General features: G+C 43.6%; 2 protein-coding genes across 2 annotated transcripts; one reads left to right on the top strand and one right to left on the bottom strand.

Moving 5' to 3' along the window:
• Nucleotides 1-9,309: 9,309 nt before the first annotated feature.
• LOC308109691 (transcription factor IIIA-like) lies at nt 9,310-10,597 on the bottom strand. Its single transcript, XM_080463453.1, has one exon. The coding sequence runs from the start codon at nt 10,556-10,558 to the stop codon at nt 9,512-9,514; it is 1,047 nt and encodes a 348-aa protein (XP_080319579.1). The 5' UTR covers nt 10,559-10,597; the 3' UTR covers nt 9,310-9,511.
• A 28-nt stretch (nt 10,598-10,625) lies between these two features.
• yju2b (YJU2 splicing factor homolog B) lies at nt 10,626-19,071 on the top strand. The gene is made up of 10 exons (XM_080463454.1): nt 10,626-10,910; nt 11,712-11,822; nt 11,910-11,963; nt 12,050-12,132; nt 13,207-13,262; nt 15,671-15,731; nt 16,487-16,629; nt 16,719-16,891; nt 17,723-17,861; nt 18,461-19,071. The coding sequence occupies exons 2-10, from the start codon at nt 11,820-11,822 to the stop codon at nt 18,838-18,840; spliced, it is 1,092 nt and encodes a 363-aa protein (XP_080319580.1). The 5' UTR covers nt 10,626-10,910; nt 11,712-11,819; the 3' UTR covers nt 18,841-19,071.
• Nucleotides 19,072-19,679: the final 608 nt, after the last annotated feature.

The raw sequence follows: 19,679 nt of genomic DNA on the forward strand, positions 1-19,679 counted from the left end.
AACATTTGTCTCGTCTCTCTCTCCTTATGGGCCTTTTGTAATATGTTGAATTATATTACCATATTGAAAAATTTAAATGTATACCCCCTCCGCCTGGTTTGGTTGGTCTTTGGAAGAACCTGGACTGAAGCTTGAATGACATCCTCAAATCAGGGGATGTAAAATGGATAGATAGTATTTGTGTGTCTGGACTCACAGATCAGGTGGAGATTGGAGGTTATTATGAGGCATTACATGCAGACACAGAGGGACCATACCGACATCTACCAGCAAAAACCCAAATCTGATTTCTTTACATTGTTTAAGGGAGCGTAAATTGGCTGCCACCCTCACCACCTGCTTCAGGTCCTCGAGACTTTATATAGCTGAACAACAGAAAAACCCTGTTTGTAAAAAGACTCCTCACTCCATACAACCATTCATTTGTTGTAACAACTTTATTCACGCGGCTTTTAAAAGAAATGAGGTTACAAAGTGCTTTACAGTAATATGATAGTTCAAAACAATTAAAACATCACAACAACAACAAAGAAAAAGTGAAACATGAAAAATCACCAATCAGAAAAAGCCAAATGAGGAAAGTTTGTATTCAAGCAGCGATTTAGGCCCCATTTACACAACTTTTTGTGTAAACGAGAAACTTTTGTGAAGTGAAAATGCATAAACAATGCGTTTCCTCTTCAGATGTTGTGTAAACGGGGCCTCAGATTGCTGAAAGTCATACGGTTGTACAATCATTTAAAGATGATAAAAGCCTGTCTTCTGCTGTGATTTCGACTGCATTGACATTGTCTGCAGGTTTTTGGGATCGTTCTCTCTTTCAAGATTATGGGATCTTAAAGAATAATCTGTAAGATTTAACTGTCCAATAATGTGTAGATGTGATCGCTTAGACGCAGATTTGACGAAAAACCTCTGAAGGTCTTCAAGGGTTAGAGACACCAGGAGATAAGCAGTGTGGTTGAACATAAAGCCTAAGTTCATCTCGAGTGGACCAGACCGGTAAACTAGAGACATAAAAAAACGTTTCTTTGCAGAGTATATGTGATGGAAATATTTCCAAAAAAAAACAAACATCGACCTCTGAAAATTCTTACAATCTCAACATAGAGTCAATTTTAATGAAACCTTCTGATGAAACGTTCAGTGAAAAGTCGCCTAAAAAACTTCTCCTATAACTGTTGCACGATGCATGTTTTTATAAACTCACCCTGACAGCATGACTTTGAGCTATTCATGCCAGCATCGCTGATATCTCAGCTCGGGTCTCAGTGTTGCGCTTAGGAAATTTATTAAAGAATCAATGTTCTGGTTGAAGTTTATACAATTTGCTTGGTGGTTTGGCCAAATTGGAGCCGGTTTTAGTCCCGCGGGCCTTATGATTGACATCCCTGCTGCAAGCCCCCAAGATGCTCCGACACTTTCTGACAAAGCGAAATTCAATCACACACACACTTTATGAAAAAAAAACAGCATCAGTATAAAGTTGGCCAGCACATCAACATTCATTGTTGATTTCTCCCAAACAATAGTGCATTATCTAGCTAAATTAAAACAAGGGTGGAAATGAAAACAAAACCGAGCAGTCAAACAGAACCGGAGGGAGAACGTGTACTCGGAGAAAACCCACACAGGCACGTAGCCTGCACAGAGAAAGGTCACAGCCTGAAATCAAACCCCAAAGCCATTGGTGACCAGTTAATTATGGTTAATGTGTTAAATAAATCCAACAAGAGTGAGTTTTACCATATAATGACTATGGCCACAGTAATAAATACAGCGATGATAACATCTGCGATACGTTTGACGGAGTCTTTCTAATATCTGAGGTCTGGCTTCACTGAGTTATCCTCAGACAAGAGGAGTGTGTCCACTGAGACTACAAGTTTATTTATTACTGTTAAAAGGCCTCATTTCTCATGTATTATAGCTCTGTTGATATGAATTACTGAGGAATCATCCCTAAATCTCAAACAAATAATGGCTCCCCAAAATTTACTGTCTGGATTTTCAAAAATTCCTTCAGGGATAAAGTCTCAAAGCCTGTACTGGATCATCAAAATGAATGAAAAAATTAAAAGTATTTTTTATTTTATTTTTCAACCAAGTGCTCTATCAGTAATAACCTAGTCTATTCAGTGTGAGCACAGCGATGTGACTCCACATCTGCAGGACAGATTAGGTTTTATAACCTGCATGACAGAAAACCCAGGGAAACATGCAACATAAAATAATCTTATCAAATGTTGTGACAAAAGGTATGATTTGTAATAATTACAAGGACGGAAGTATCACATTGTCATGTCGTGTGTTTTGGGCATGTTTTTTTTTGTTGTTTTTGTTTTTTTTGCACCCTTCGTGACTTCAGCCACGGTTCAAGCAAGCAGGCATCGAGGGCAGTTGAGATTCAGTCCAATACAAATATCCTGATATGAGTCGCGGGGCCACTCAAAACATGCTTGAAGTCTAAACATATTTTCGATTAAATGTTCAGAAGAATCTCATAGTCATTGTGAAATCTTTCTTGATCCCTTTTGAAGTAAGGTTCTGATCAGGAAATATGAGAAATGAGCCTCCAGTGTTTCATTCCCGTCTTTATCTGCATCAGGGTCGTCGCCCAGCAATTTCTGCACTACTCTATGAGTTCCCTTCGGTTTCTTGACACAATGATTAGTGAACTGAGAAATCATCTTATATTGACATGGTGTGAAACTTTCTATTGTCCTACTTACAGTAACTGTATAGTCTACATTTTTTCCCCAGTCCCTTTTCACTGAGGACCTGTTCACACGACGCCAAAGATTTGTCGCATCTTGGGTGTTCGTTTACACGACAACAGCGTTTGAAGCCACTGATAATGCAACTTTTACAGCTGTAGTGAAAAGTTCTTCCGCACATGCACAAGTAGACAGACAATAGTTTTATAGTTGAGAGTCACCCGGAATTGCAATACAACGTCATTGTCTGTCCATACGAATGTCTCTGTCCTCACCATTGTTAATGTGTATAGCGTGTTGTTCCCTGTGCCCATTTGTGTGTGGTTTCAGTCCAAAACCAAACGCAATATGAAAACTAAATGTGAAAAACATGCATTTTCACCTGAAATGTTGCATTAACATTGCCTAAGGTTTGATTATTGTCTTTTTTGTTTTGTTTGTGCCTTTAGTTTGTCAAATTGAAAATTTTTCGTGATCTACTTCTTTGAAAATTACATCAGATAATGGTGCTGCTAACTTTGCATGACATGTCCAAACCATAAAAAATGTGTTACTTGTGAGACATTGTCAGAGTAGAAGCAACATGTCCTTAGTACCAGTCTATTGTGATTCAAAACAGACATTGCTGGTGTTCCATGAGTTGTCACGGGCTGCATGGCAGGAGTTCTAACCACGTTTGACCTGTTTCCCGAACATAGAAATAATATTCCAATGAGCTTTTCTTCACCTTGTGAGTGTGTGTGTGCTTGTCTGCATGTGTGTGAGCGACAAAATGAGCTTTCCATTGTAGAAGTGGAACATTCTATGCGTTCTGGCACTGATGTAGGGCAACATGAGCAAAAAAAAAGTTTTCCTGAGTGAATGGATCTATAGGATAAGACCACCTCCAGATGTATCATACTAAACCAGTGACCCCTCTCCTCTCTGGACCTGAGGCTAATATTAATTATTCTCAAACATCTCAGCGCTCCACTCAGCTGAGGCAGTCAAAGCTCCTGTCATAGAAAGCTTCCATTCTCCGGTAAACTCGCACGGAAGGCCGGCGCACGAAAGGGCAAAGGACCTGATGCATTCCTTCCACTTCTGGAAGTGACAGGAGGATGAACGCGGGAGATAAAGGGAAAGATAAAAAGACAGAGGGAAAGAGGAGGCGCTGGTGGGAGAAATACAGTGGAGATAGAGCAATCCTCTAGGATTACGGCCTGGAGAACCAGTCTGGAATTCAGAGCTGTCAGAAGAAGGGAATGGAAAGAATGCCGCATCAGTTCCTGTAAAAAGCCTAGAAAAAAAAAAAACCCAGAAGCAAATTGGTCGTGATGCTTTGGCAAGTCTTGATACCAATCACTTTAACCAGTACAGCGTAATGTATTATCACTGCAACACTGCATCAAGCAAAGTAATCCCACCGCCTCTGTCGTCCATATTCATCAATCCATTCAACTTCTTTCTACAAGATACCGTTGCAGTTGAAGAACATGCTAGCTGACAATGGGTGAAATTCAAGGTACTACAGTTGCGATAAGTCACAGAGAAAAGGCATATCTTTGGATTTTGTGATCAAACCAAAGTACATGGAGAAGAATAAATGCAGACGCCAGGGCAACATGCAAACTCCACTAAACAGGTCATGACTTAAAACAGCTAGTGGTGATCCTGCAGTTTCTCCAGTGTCTTGGATGCTGGGAAGTCAAACTAAAGCAATAAAGTGTCCACAATTGTCTGGTTCCTCGTGTTATTAATGTTTATGATTACTCAAAAAGCATGTGAATTAGATCAGTTGACTAACAAATGAAACGCCTCCCAAGGCATAAGACCAAGTCCAGTTGACCTGATTCATTCTCCTTGGGACGCCTCTATAATGTCAATATGCACAGATTTATGAATACTGTGTCCAGAGCCAGCCTGAAAAAGAACATGTTGTCCAGTTCACGAGCTTCATGGTTTAATCCACATCTACTCTGCCAATGTATCAAAAGAAGCTGCTCCCAACTGACAATAAGCACCTTCCACTGGAGCTGAGTCACGATCAGTGCTTATGTTTAAAGCGCCAAAATGGTGGAAAAAGCACCATACAATGAGGTCCATTTAACAGTGTGGAAGATCAAGTGCAGAGGTCTCTATCTTGTTCATCACATACTGACCGTGCCATTTGTTCTGGGACGTTTTGACCACAAAGGACCACTCAGCAGGTGGATGGGGACTGTTGTAAGTATTCTGCCTTTCTTCTTTTCAGGCAATAAGTTTTTTGCAATAATGTACCTTTGACATGTTTGGATGAGTTTTCAGGTGACATTTCTGTTGAAGATGGAAGAACACATGTCAAAACATGTCTAACGTATGTAGAAAAAACCCGCTTGCCTGAAAAGAACGAACGCGAAATACTAAAGGCATAATGAAGTTAATTGACTATTACGAGGGATCGTGTCTGTCAGACTGGACGACTGTAACAGGAAAGGCATCATCTTCAGGTCGGCACTGAGGGCAAACTTCACGTGGTGGGATGAGGGTAAAGGTTATATGATTTTAAATAAATTCTTCAAAATGTGATAGGAATGTTTTTATTACAGTGTTTTGAAAAGCAATCTCTAAAGTGAGCGATCGTGACGATTGCATGCTGTATATGAAGACCGTGAGTTTTGGAGGCAAATTTTTCAACAATTGGATAAGTCCAGCACTTAAGTAAGGATTGCTGGTCGATATGAGACTGAACAGCATGTGGCAGATATCCACTGGTCCTCCATGGCCCCAACAGCAGTATGCTTACTCGTGTGCCGGATCTGCAGGGATCTCATTACCTGAAAATCCACAAGTCCATATTTAGTGTTTAAGTAATTAATTATCAGTCCAATGTTGTATGTGGCTGAATCATGCTGGAGCTATCTGAGATCTGATAAATGAGGAGCAGTGTTGCAAAGCCACATTGCAGCCTGAAGCCTGTCCTTTAAGCCTTGTTTACACGGCATTTCAAGTGAAAGTGAATCATTTTACAAATTTCTCCACATGCGAGATAAATAAAGGGATATGTTATCTTATCTTATTTTTGCATTTTCGTTTCAGAAAATTCTCTCATTTAAAGGGCGAAACTTTGAAAACAATGTAGTTTTCATGTTGGGCCACTAGTAGCTACTTTTTTTTTTTTTTGTAATAAAATCACTCACACATGCTTGCAGAGAGCAATATGCTACAAACATTAACAATGGCGAGTCCACGTACATTCATATGGACAGACAACTAAACTGGATTGCTAGAACAGTGACTCAGTGACCCAGGAGAATATGGACTGGGAGTCATGACACTCTGAAGGAAAACATTGTGGCCCATGTGGCGTAGAAGCCTTTCAGAAACATTGCGTTTTCCTCCATTTCCACAAAGACAAAGTGTTTTTGAAAAGTTGCATTTTACCCGTTTATGCGGACGAGGAGTTGGAGCATTTTTGGAAAAGTTCAACCATCTTCAGAAAGCCGGATTCTCTTTCGCTCCGAGGGTAGTTGTGGTGTAAACAGACACCCAAGACGCAATGAAAATGTCCAGCTCTTACTTGAAAACTTGGGGCGCTGCTGTGTTGGAAAAATTTGCTTTTTACACAAATTGTTTGGGGGCGAAGAGAATTTCTATGGGTGGGGAAGGCCTTGTCTTTTAACAGCGAGATTTCAATATTTGGGGGTTTGAACTTTCAACTTTGACCATGAATAGTCAATAAACCATCTCAGATTTGCAGCCATCTGTCTGATGAGTACGCTTGCTATGGACGCTATGCCTCAGAAGTGTTTTATTAAAGGATTATTCCCAAAGAGGAATCACTACATGTTATGAATCCTCTGCATACCAATTAAAAATATATTATGAAAAGAGACCTACAGTACAAGTCATCTTCTGAGTTGAAGTATTGTATGTGTAATCTTGATTGTTTTTCATTTTGTAAGATATTACTGTTAACCGCTGTTGGGATCTAATAGCCAATTTGTCGACATTATAATCATGAAGTCAGTTTTCAGTTCAAGTATGAACAGTTTTACTCTTTTTTTTTTAAATCTTAAAAAAAGAATTTAACAATCATGGGGGAAAAGGAATCCCCCTGACCTTCACCCCACACTTTGAAAACCACAGTTCTGGACCTATGATGACCAAGAATAAATAGAAACAGAAGCACTGAACTGAAAGCAGGATAGTGATTCAAGTCACACGTAATGAAAAAAGTTACCACACCATGTCTGACGTGCTTTTGATTGCAGCCCTGCAGGAAGTGAGCGGTGCGTGTTTCTGCAACGAGACAAATTAAGTCTCGTGTGATGAATGCAGGTTTCGTCACTCCAACGTGGCGGAAGCTCTTTAGCAGAGGAAATAATTATGCGACATGTTACGTTGAGATTCTTTGAATAACACCCTGATGAGACGTGACGTTCGATCCTGGAACCAGCTGCTCAGACAGTCAGCCCATATACGGCTCGTCTGAGCCGAGCGTGGCAGGAATGCGGGGAGCAGCCTCAGCTCGGAGCTGGAAATATTCGGGGATGATTTAGCTTCGGAATCTGAAACTTGCACGGAGCTTCTCCTGTTTACGCTGTAAATCTGCTGCGCTTCGCCGCAGTTTGTTATCGGAGCTCAAGAATGTGCTGCCGCTCAATTCCAGCTTTCCTCCGCAGCAGACGATTCCACAAACACACCCACCCCAAGTCTGGTGGGAGGATGAGCGAGGCCGTCCCACGAGTCCTGGACCGTAACGACAGACACCAGTTGGCCGTAACAATATGACCACCGACTTCCCTGCTTATCAAAGTCAGAACAGAAACTCTCAAAGCTGCGCTCAGCATGAGAGCTGCAGTATTATAAAATTTACAATGAATGCAAACATGACGATCAGGTCTTTGTGCGTTGAGATTTGTTCTTCAAGTAACTGCTCGTTCTCTTGCCCCTAATTTACACCACCATTGACTGAACCCTATTTTTGTTCGGCCCTGTTAGAGCCCAAAATGTAACAACGACCCGAATTGTTAGAAAATATAATGTAATAAAGCCCTAAACGCAATATGGCTCGTTGAGTGTTTAAAGTTGCTGACCCCTGCTCTATGCAAAAGGGTTTGTTTTTTCCCCTAAGGCCCTGTTTACACGACAACGTTTCATGTGACAACACCTAATCCGCTAAAAAAAAGGAGCGTGTTTACACTGCAGCAGCGGACACAGAGACAACGATGTAGTTAGTATGCCGGGCCACTGGAGGGCACTGTTGCTTGATTTTGTAATGAAACTACACAGACGTGTGCAGAGAACAATACACTATAAACGTGAAGAAAATGGAGAGCACCCAACATCCCCATAGACTGATGACACATCGGATGCTATCAGGGGTGAGTCTCAACTATTAAACTACTGATCTGGACGATAAAACTAGAATATGGACCGCGAGTCGTACCACTACGTGGCCGCCATGTTTGTTTACAACTGAATGAGCAGGAGGGAGGGGGGTGAGATGTGCATGCGCAGTAACAGGCTCTGTAGCCTCCGGGCAGATACAGTGCATCCGCTAACTGGTGCCGTGTAAACACACTGGAATTCATTGTCGTGTAAACGGGGCCTAAGTCTGCCCTAGATGGTATAAAGTGCCTGATGCTGTTTTTTTTTTTGACATGCAAAACTGATTTTGACAACCTAAGAGCAGGTAAAGCCTTCTGATCGCTGGCAGTTATATGAAATACATCTCATAGTGATTAGTGAAAATGAAAACCAACCGGTGCCCTGACCGCAAGCCCAGGTTGCTCTAAATGACAAAACTTGAGATAATGTAAAATGTGACTTTTAACTTGAGAAGTATACTGATTTTTTGGGGGATAAAATCTATTTTGTAGTTGTCGAAGCTTTTAATAACCTAAGCTCCATTTGCATGACGATTCAAATGGAAACGCATACGTTGTTCGTTTTTGTTTCAGAGAGGTTTTGTGACATTTAAAAAAAACGATGTCCGTTTACTCGGAAAAGGCAAACGATGTTGTAAACAATGTAGTTAGCATGCTGGGCCACAAGTTGGTACTGTTGGCAGTTTTTGTAAGGAAATCACAGAAAAGTGCACACACACAATACACTGTAAGCATTAATAATGGTGAATACATTCATATGGACAGACGTCAAAAGTCTGATTTATTACGGTGATGTATGACTATCAATCTCCCGGACTGGGAGTCATGGCACTCTGGACACTGCCATTTTTGTCAAGTGTCTATCGACTTGCACATGTGCCAAAAAACCCTTTGCTATTTAAACTATTTACTACAGTTGCGTTGCGCACGGGTAGCAGCGATGTTACTTTAAATTGTGTTTGGCTTCGTTTATGCGAAGCGTTTTCGAAAAGCTCCTCCTCAAGGAGCCATTTTCAAAAAGTTTTCAGTGGCTCCCAACACTGGTGTTGTTACAACAGGTACCAAGTTTATTTCAATTGAAAAAGTTGTGCAAATGTAACCTTTGTCTCACATTTCTGACGACGTACCCCAAAAACCAACACATCAAATTATTGAGAAAGAAATTCTGATTGACTTTCAGTGGAGACAAAACTGATCTGTGACGTCATACACAAGCACCACAACGAGACAAAAATACATTCCAGGTTCCAAGTTTTATTGAAAGAGAGGAATGGCAAAAACTGACATTTCTTCAAGCCTCTCCAATGTGAAGAACATACTTTTCCTTCATACAAAGATCATGAACAAAAATGTCCCAAAGAGACGAATACACCTGTACATTGTTTGAGCTTCACATGAGACGTTCACAGCTGATAAGTGCCGGTTTGAGTCCCTCGACTGTCTCTACACTGACAGGGGTGCAGTCAGTGCGTTGCTCAGTTCTTGCGGGTCCACGACCGGGCTGCACAGCAGCGCCGTGTCATAGAGGAGGGACGCCAGCTCCGCAGGACCAGGTGGCTCCTTCTTCTGGGCTTTCTTGTAGACCGCCTTCTTATCGTCGAACCCGCTCAGCCTGGAGGCCAGCGACCTTTTGGGTCTGGGCTTGACCAGCCTCTTCCTCTCGGGGTCGTGAACGATGCTGTGGCGCTGCAGGCTGCGCTTCATGGCGAAGGCCTTCCCGCAGCCGTCGTGGGCACAGGCGAAAGGCCGCAGCTCCTCGTGGAAGGAGCTGATGTGGCTCTGCAGGTTGAAGCCGGTGGTGAAGGACCTGTCGCAGCCGTCCCGGGGGCACCGGAGCACCACCCGGAAGTCGGAGTGCACCCGCTGGTGCTGCTGCAGGAACCACGAGTCCCTGAACACTTTGCTGCACTGCTCGCACTTCAGCTCGGGCCGGTGCTGCTCCTTCTTGTGCTTCAGGTACTCGGTCCAGGTCTTGCCTTTGAAGCCGCAGTCATCCTGCTGGCACGGGTAGCCCCGGTGCACCTTCTCGTGGCGTTTGAGCTTGCTGGGGAAGGTGAAGCGCAAGTGGCAGCCTTCGTACGTGCACATGTAGGGCGGCTGCTGGGTGTGCTGCTCGCACATGTGGGCCTTCAGCTGCTTGTTCTTCCTGAACTCGTGGCCGCAGCCTTCGAACTTACAAGCGTATGTCTTGCTGCCCTGCGCGTGCACGCGCATCACGTGCCTGTCCCTGTTGGCATTGGTGGTGAAGGCCTCCGCGCACGCGTCCACCGTGCACGGAAAGGGTTTGACGCCGGTGTGAGTGAGCTCGTGCCTCTCCAGGTGGTAGCGGCTGCAGAAGGAGCTCGCGCACCCGGGCCAGGGGCACGCGTGCGGCTTCACGCCGGTGTGCTTACATAAGTGAGCGTCCAGCTTCCACTGCTTGTTGTAGCAGGCCGAGCAGCCGCTGACGGAGCAGATGTAGCGCTTGTGTCGCTCCTCTTTAGCCTCCATTTTTAAAACATGTGTACTCCGTTCGCCGCTTCCTGTCTCTCTCTGACTGAGGTCACATCCCCTCGGCAGCGTCATTTCCCTTGTTATGGATCAACTGGTTTCCGTGTAAACTAGTGACGGCTTCCTCCAATGCCTAGCGTTGCTGCTAATAACAGCAACAACGCTGTCCTGGCGGATGCCGTTTAACCACATTTGCAACAACGTTTCGTATTGTCACAACTTTTGTGAGTCTCTTTTAACATCGTCAACGACGGACGCAAAAGGAAGGCGGTCACCATTTAACAGGGAAACCAGTTAATCCGAAACACCGGACTCTGCCATTAGCTTGTTTGTTGACTCTACGACGACATTTGTAAGTAAAACGTGAATCAAAACCATGCTATTAAAGTCGACAGTCCAATTCACTGTCGTATTTATATAATCATAATCTAGTTATGTATAGTTAGAGCTTTATTCGAGCTGCATACGTTTGATTCTGTGCGAAAACGAGACACTAACGCGACGTAGCGAGCGAGGTGCAGCTAACGTTGGCTTGTTTTTAGCAGTCGGTTAAGCAATAAAAAAAAACCTATAATCTGTTGAAATCACTGCTTTAATAAAAAATTATAACGTAATAGAACCTTTAAGTAATCAGCCTACGAACTTGCAGTATGTTTAACCTGAGAACGCGTTGTATATGAGTACTTAAATAGTTTACATTTGTGTGTTCCTCTCCTCCCATTGAAACAGGAAACTGAGGCGCCCATTCACACAGTTTCACTGATATTTTGAATCTAACGTGGCTAGTCTGAGTCCAGATTCAGATGTTTGGTTCAGGATCTGTACGTGCTGTTAGTGTAATGCTGTGCGGAGCGGCACACTTTGGGTCCTTCAGTATCAAGCAGGCATTGTTTAGACACCACAGCCTTCCCGATGGTTACTTCCAGCAGCAGAACACACCATGTGAGAAAGCTTCAACCATTTCCAACGTTTTTCCTTTAATATACCAAGGAGTTCACTAAACTCAAATGTTTCGATTTGGGATGCATTAAACGAGGAGCTTCAAGTCACACCTGGAGAACATAAAGCCAATATAGATATAGCATCACCCAGATTACTAAGACTCTCCAGACCCTCTAAAATGTAGTTATTTTGTTGTTGTTTTTTTCACCAGCTCATTGTTAAGTTGGGAAGAACTCAAGCAGAGGTGTTGGTGGCTTCAGCGAGGAGGAGGACATTGAAGTGCTGAATATATCAGTGGGGAAAACTTCCAGTCGTCACTATGGTAAAAGTCTTGGATTGTACACGTCATCTGTCTTTCTCCTGACATGTGTAAAATATGTGTAAACTGTCTTATGCTGCGTCTTGACAGGGTGAAAGAAAAGGAACAAACAAATACTATCCGCCGGATTTTGATCCAGCCAAGGTGTGTATAAATAATAATCCTACCAATCTTTTTTTTACTTGACTTATTTCTGGTTTGATGTCAACCTGTATTTTCTGTGTCTTCAGCATGGATCCCTCAATGGCTACCATAAAACCCACGCTCTGCGGGAGAGGGCCAGGAAACTGTCCCAGGGCATCCTCATTATCAGGTCAGTACGCTCACGTACAGTGGAAATGAACTGATGTTGGCGACAAGTTGGAGATTGTATTTATTTATAAAGCTCCTGATAATTATAGGAAATACTCAAGTCTTATCTGTTCCGTGACAAAGTACAGTTATGCAGTAACCGCATCTTCTATAAGCTGTTTATGGTTTAAAGAAAATAAAGGAAGCAGAGAAATACTGCGTTTTGCCCTTACAAGAGTCATCATACAGATGCTTTCACCCACTGCACATTTTGTGACAATTGTACAGCCATATAATCAAAATATATCCCATCAAGGCAGTATTAAAAGGGTTACACATCGACATCAAGCAGCAGGGAAACGCTCATGGCAACAATCGTTTCACTCAAAACAGTTAATGTGTTTAAGATCAGTTACCTCATATTTTCATTTCCTTAAAGTAATGATGATGCTGTGTAATTCAATTCCAGATATTTCACTGCCATGAATTTCATTGGGTTTTACACATTATTAATTGCAACATCTAGACTGCACAACGTTATGAATTTCTACGTGTATTTATTCATAAGGAAGCATGTGAACAGGTCAGACAGGTGGAAGAACAAGTTGTCTTAAGACCCGTTCATGTTCCTTTAACACACCTGCATTATATACTCTAAACTAGGGTTGTCAAACATAAGGTTCATGGGCTAAAACCATCCTGAAAGAAGCTTCAATCCGGCCAATCCGCCCAGCAAACTGTAAAAAATTTATTTTGTGAACAAAAATGTATAAGTCAACAGCTCACAATATTCATTTCTGAAATAAATCTTTAAAATGTGGCTACAAATTCTTAGTTTGTGGCCACAATTTAAAGTTTGATTTCAGACTTCATGTCTGGGGATCCGTAAACGTGTTCCTTAAGTTGTGGTTGTTAAGCAAAACATCCAGTAGAGGGCAGTGTGGGAGAGACACTGAACCCAGACATCATGACTTTAAGACTCCTAAAGCAGTGACATGACACAGTATGTTGAAAGTAAGTTTCACCATCAGTCAACTCCCTCATCCTCCTCATCCTCCTCCTCCTCCTCCTCCTCCTCCTCCCTGCATCCCTCCAGGTTCGAGATGCCATACAACATCTGGTGTGACGGCTGCAAGAATCACATCGGCATGGGTGAGTTCAGCGCCAACCGGGAAGTTTTACCAAACCTCAGTGTCACACTTCATGTTTCAGGGTCTTTTTTTTTTTTTTTTTTTTTTTTTTTCTTTGCCCTTGTCCTGTTCGGCAGCTTGGGCCAACAATATGATGTGATTGAGAGCCTTCGGAGTCAGAACAGATTTTGGTCTTGCAACAGGGAGAGACCTGGAGTCTCCTCCTGTTGCCTTCTCCGTCAGAAGATGGCATGGCTGCCGTACACGACCGGGGGGGAACGCTCAAAGAGAGAGAGAAGAGAAAAGAGAGAAAAAGGTTGAGGGAGGAGGGGGGAGGGGGTAGGGGGTAGGGGGATAACATACAATATCCTTGTTGTGCTACATATATTATTTGCAGTTATCACACTGATCCAAATATTTTCCAACTGTTTTTGGATTAAACCAGCCTGAGCAGCTCTATCTAGACAGCAACGTGAAGCAGGAACATGAATTAACAAAGAGGCGACAACAAAAGAGGAACATGACCTCCAAAGTTTGAGCAAATGATGATAGAGAACAAGCAACTTCAGAAGCACCTTTCGTGAGGAGTGGAAGTGTGTGTGTGTGTGTGTGTGTGTGTGTGTGTGTGTGTGTGTGTGTGTGTGTGTGTGTGTGTGTGTGTGTGTGTGTGTGTGTGTGTGTGTGTGTGTGTGTGTGTGTGTGTGTGTGTGTGTGTGTGTGTGTGTGTGTGTGTGTGTGTGTGTGTGTGTGTGTGTGTGTGTGTGTGTGTGAGTCTGTGCGTGTATATGTGTCCGCATGTGTGCGCGACTATGTGCATGCGTTTGTGGGCATGCGTGCATCTTTGAATGTGTCTGTCCGCATGTGTGTGTGTGTGGATGCATATATCTGTGCGTGTGTACTTAGGATCCCGAAGTCTGACTGGCTATTCAAACGTAGGAGTGTGTGTCTGCCAATATATGAGTGTGTGATATCGTAACAGTTGGATTGTGATGTTGAGGTTTTAATGTAGTGAAAACAGTGGAAATGTATTGTTATCAAAACAAGGGAGGGGGTGTGGAAATAGAAAAGAAAAGTGAAAAACCAAAAACAGAAAAAGAACCAATTCAAACCCATAGGTGACATTTAGCGGTGACGTAACGAGTGCTTTTTTTTTTTTAATATCCCAGTGCTTTTATTTTTTTTTTATTTTTTTTATTTTTAATATCCCAGTGCTGACAGTGCAAGTCCATAATAATTATTACTACAGCAATATAGCAAACATCGTGTATATTAATGATGTAATATTAATTCGCTTCGCTTTAATATACGTTGTTCATGATGTTCACTGATGTTACTGTTAAACACTTACCTGGACCTGAGTAAACCTGTGAAGTGTGTGTGTTAGAGTGGTTATACTCAGCTTGTGAGGACCATCAGTACAGCCAGGGAGTGACGGCGGGGTCTCGGAACAGCTGGCCGTTGACATAGAGCCTGTCCACGGTGATGACGGCTCGGGATCCCTCAGCGATTAACTTCTTTCTTACCGGAAAAAGCAGGCGGCGGCGGTCCAGGATCTCCTTCGGGAACTGGTCGTTGACGCTGTAGTCCGTCCCTCGTAGTTCCCTGCCGCGACTCTTCACCAGCTCTTTTTGTTTGAAATGGTCAAACTTGGCGACGATGGGCCGCGGGCGCTGGTTGTCCTGTCGTCTTGCTCCCAGGCGGTGGACGCGGGCGAAGGTGATCTTGCTCACGGTGTCGGCTGGCAGCTTCAGGCTCACCTGCATGAAGTCCCGCAGCGACGTCTCGGCGTCCTCTTCCGCACGCTCAGGCAGTCCCGCGAAGACGAGGTTGTCCCGCATGCTCCGACTCTGGAGATCGAGGATGGACTCCTTCATCTTCTTGTTGTCCTGCGTCAGCCCGGTCAGTCCTTTATTAAGTGACTTCACCTCGTCCCGAAGTCCCTGGTTCTCAGTGGTCAGTTCCACCACCTGCCGCTGGCTGGATTCCAGCGAGTCCCGGAGAGCCTGAAACTCGCGGTGGAGCACCTCGACCAGGGCGAGCCGGGCATCGAAGCTGGACAGCTTGGTGTTAATGCTGTCCAGGATGTCCTCGAACTGCTTGGACGGCGAGGAACTCATGGGTGGAGAACTCTCCGGACGGCTTCTTTTAGATGAAGCAGCTTGAGGTGTCTTTGGCATGACGAGACGGTCGAAGCACTCGTCCAAGTAAGCTTGAAGATCGTCGATGGTTTCTTCTTCCAGCGTTGTGGGTGATCTTAATTTTCCTTTTGTTATTTTGTTTTTTTCCTTCCGTCTGACGGAAAAGTTTGTACTACAAGCAGGGTGCCGCCATGTTGGATTGCACTCGATGACGTCACACTCGAATTACTCACTGCGCATGTTCGAAATCCTCCATGTTTCAGGGTCTCTAACGCGACTTGTCTGCACACAGGGGTACGTTACAACGCGGAGAAGAAGAAAGTGGGGAAATATTACACCACGCCCATCTACAGGTAACATAGGAGGAACCGCACCAACTTCAGAAAACAACAATTAATCACATAATAATAACTGTGTGTTTATGCTATTATTTCTCAGTCCTGACAGTTATGAATTTGTGTTTTTTAAAACATGTTATTAAACAATTCATCTATATCAAGGGTTTTTCAACCTCTGGATCCACATGCAGCTGTTCAGGCCCTCTGTAGTGGCTCCATGAAACCTTATTAATGATATTTATTATATTTACACACCAGGGTGTTTTTCAAAATGACTCCTCACCCTTGTTTTAAAAAGGATTTATTAATAGAGTCAACCAAATTGTGGAAGAATTACTCAAACCACAAGAAATAGGGGAAAATGATCAAATGACTTAAAAAAAAAACCTTTAAATCAGCAGAATTTCTAAAAGAAAAAATTTAATTGGGGAAAAAAACCATGCAAAACTACTTAAAGGGGTGAAAATGGCCAAAACGTCAAAATTGTGCACAAAAATGACTGAAAAAGCCAAAGTGAAACTGTTGAATTCAGGTACAACAACACGTCAAATGTAATGAAATGTTCACCATTGGAACTTCATAAATGTAATATAAGTTACACTTTTTAGATCGAAACCTTAGAAGCTGCGTCATTTTAAAGGTTAAACATGATTTGCGGCTCCAGTGACGTGAACATTTGTAGTCGTTCTTCCAGTCTTCGTCCCTCCGTTGCGCAGCACCGTGACGGTTCCGTTTTCACACCCGAACCCTTCCTCACTGTCCTCGCGCAGGTTCAAGATGAAGTGCCACCTGTGTGTGAACTACATCGAGATGCAGACGGACCCGGCCACGTGTGACTATCTGATCGTGAGCGGCGCTCGCAGGAAGGAGGAGCGCTGGGACATGGCGGAGAACGAGCAGATCCTCACCACAGGTAAAGGAACCGCGAGGACTGAACATGAGGCCCACGAGGAGGAAACGGGCCCGTCATTGTCAAATCCTGACCTCTGCCTCGTCCACCAGAGCGGGAAGAGAAGGAGAAGCTGGAGACGGATGCCATGTACAAACTGGACCACGGAGGAAAAGACCGGCAGAAGCTCACCAAGGCGCTGCCCTCGCTGTCGGAGATCCAGGATTACCAGGCCGGCTGGAAGGACGACTTCCAGCTCAACAGCTCCCTCCGCAGGAAGTTCAGAGTAAGCTTGTGACCGCTGCTGATGTGCAGATCCATCTGAGAAGATTCAAAACAAGGCGAAAGAGCATTCCATTCAGGGAAACTTTAATATTTCCAGTGTTTTTTTTGGTTTTGCTTGCTAAAGTAAAAAAAAAATAAAAATAATCCAGTGTAACATTGTCAAGCTTGAAGCGTCGCCTGTGCCACTGAGTTCATTATACAAAAGGAGGAAGAAAACAAACAAAACTAAAAGGACAAACTTTTACGGAGACAAAGTATTGATATTGATCAAAAGAGTTTTATTTACAAAAAAACCACCCACACGATCATAACCTGAACTCAAAGTCACAGATGGCACCGCGTGGTTCCAAAGAAAAATATCAGAAGTTCCAAATTTTCTGCACCAAAGTCGGTTCTTACAATTTTTTTCTATCTTGGGCAAAAAAAAAAAAAAAAAATCACACAAAACGAAATTCAAAAGAGAATCCAGAAACGAGCGTCTTTTTTGTAGATGCCAGAAATATCCAGCCGTGTTGATGTATTAGTACAAAGGTCACATTTTCTTCAAGCAGAAGCCATAACCACTAGGAAATGTTTGAGACCTCCGAGTTTGTATCTTATGAGTAGAAATATTCATGGGTTCTACACTCATGCAGCCTCCCACAGAAGAAAGGCCGACTGCTTCACAGTGGAAGATGTCTCTTCTGTCTGATCTCAGTCATGTGGCGCTCAACCAACAGGTTTATTCATATTTGAGAAACAGAACAGATTTTTACACAAACGATGATAAAGGCTGAATGTAGAGGACACCCATTTCCCTCTGGGTTATTCCACGCTTCCTTCCTCTGTACAGACAGAGAAGAAGGTTCTGGCTGAGCAGGAAGAGAAGGACGACGCGGTCCGAATGAGGACGAACCTTTCCATCCCGCTGCTGCCAGAGAGAGAGGAGGACAAGAAACTGGCGGCACTGCTCACCTACCAGACACCCGACTGTAAGCTGCAGGACGTCACGTTTACACGACGTTTCACGTGAAAACGTCTGGTGTTTCATCATTTTACAGACGGGGCCTTAGATTGTTCTCGGCCTTCATGTTTTTTACACAATGAATCCTGCCTGAGGGGCTTCAGCATCTTCTACTGTGATGGCCAAATGAAGCTTCATGGACCACTTCACATATTTTCTTAATCCACCAGATGGCGCTCTTGGTTTGAAGATAGAGGCTGAAGGCCACCGCTACCTTCTACATTTTGCTCTCAGCCACTAATCCCTCTGTAACTTTAAAAAATGTTTCTGTTCCCATATTTAATCCAAAGTATCACGTACAACCAAAAAACTAAATCTGATAGTCGTCGTTTTGAAAAACGTAATTTTCTGTGCAAACGGACATTGTTTTGAACACATGAAACTTTTCTGAAACAAAAACACAAAGCGAAGCCTTTCAGTCATGCAGACTGGGTCTTAAGCTGCCGTGTTTTACAATATTAACAAAAACCTTCACATTATTCTGATGAATCCTCTTTAATTCAACTTGAATATAATCAAAGAGTTTGAATCTTTAATTGTAAACTCTCCCCCTCATTTTGTTTTCAGCCTATGAAGACAAGAAGCACATCAAGCGCAAAGAGATCTCCTCTCGCTCGTGGTTCACCGCCTCCTCCCCGACGCCACCGGGGGGCGCCGCAGGCTCCCTGCTCCACAAGCTGAGCCTGCAGGGGAAAAGGGCGGCGGTGGCCAAAGCTCTGGGCTCCTCGCACAGCCCCTTCATCCGCAGGCGCTCGGCCAAAGAAGAAGACACGGCGAAGGTCAGCACAGAGGTCACACAGAACGAGGCCGCGGCCTCAACAGAAGGTCGGCAGGTCAACGGAGGTCACAAGGGGGCGGATGAGGGATGGACAGCGGAGAAGGTCACGTGTTCGGGATCGCTCACGTCTCTGGTGGCCGACTACAGCGACTCGGATTCAGACTCGTAACGACGAGGACGAACTTCTTCCTCCAGAAAGAGAAATAAAGACTTTTAACGTCTCGCCTTGGGAAACAGTTCAGCTGGATGGTTAATGGATCAGAAAGAGACTCTACTGCAAGAATGGATTTTTTCTGAATTTAGGAAAACACACACACACACACACACACACACACACACACACGTTATCCAGTGATGAAGCTGCTCTGTACTCTGTAAAATAAATGTTAATTACTGATCGAAGTTGGAGTTTTGTTTTTTTCTCTCCGCTTTTTAACAGACCAGTTAGACCAGGTCAGTCAAACATGAGGCTCCAGCAGGAGGCGCCAGTCTGGCCCAACAAACCACCAAGCAATGGCACATATTTAAAAGAGAACATAGATTAATTTTTCACAAGTGTCTGTACACTGTACTGTACTATACTCTACTAGAGTATCCGATATGAGACCATAGGCTGTGCGATGCTATGTTTGACGGCTCTATTACAGGGGTTCGCCAACATTTTGACCTCGGGGTCCCAGTTTTCCCAGGACAAAGTGGACCAGGCCCCTTTTAAATATTAACACTTTTGACTAATCGTGAGTCTTGGTTTAATTTGTATTCAATAACTAAATCAAGTCCACTTAAATGAACAAAGTAAAACCTTGTAAGATAAATGATCTGATACACTGTGATGATCTCAAAATGTTTTTTTCTGTTCTACGTATGTAGGGAGTGTATGGCTCTCGGCTCTGCCTCACTTCCTCCGTTCACAAAGCCCAACTTAATAAGTCAGGGTTGTACTTGCGGACATATTTTGTTCCCCCCCCCCCCCCTTGCTTCACAGCAGTCGGGAAGCAGGAATCAATT

This window comes from Lipophrys pholis (genome assembly GCF_963383615.2).
Source record: "Lipophrys pholis genome assembly, chromosome: 5".
Lineage (NCBI taxonomy): Eukaryota > Metazoa > Chordata > Actinopteri > Blenniiformes > Blenniidae > Lipophrys > Lipophrys pholis.

Excerpts from the sequence above, each read along its gene's own strand:
- LOC308109691 (XM_080463453.1), bottom strand. The coding sequence starts at position 10,558 with ATGGAGGCTAAAGAGGAGCGACACAAGCGCTACATCTGCTCCGTCAGC.
- yju2b (XM_080463454.1), top strand. Across the intron at positions 13,263-15,670 it reads CAAGAATCACATCGGCATGG|GGGTACGTTACAACGCGGAG; the intron begins GTGAGTTCAGCG and ends GTCTGCACACAG. Across the intron at positions 17,862-18,460 it reads CACCTACCAGACACCCGACT|CCTATGAAGACAAGAAGCAC; the intron begins GTAAGCTGCAGG and ends TTTTGTTTTCAG.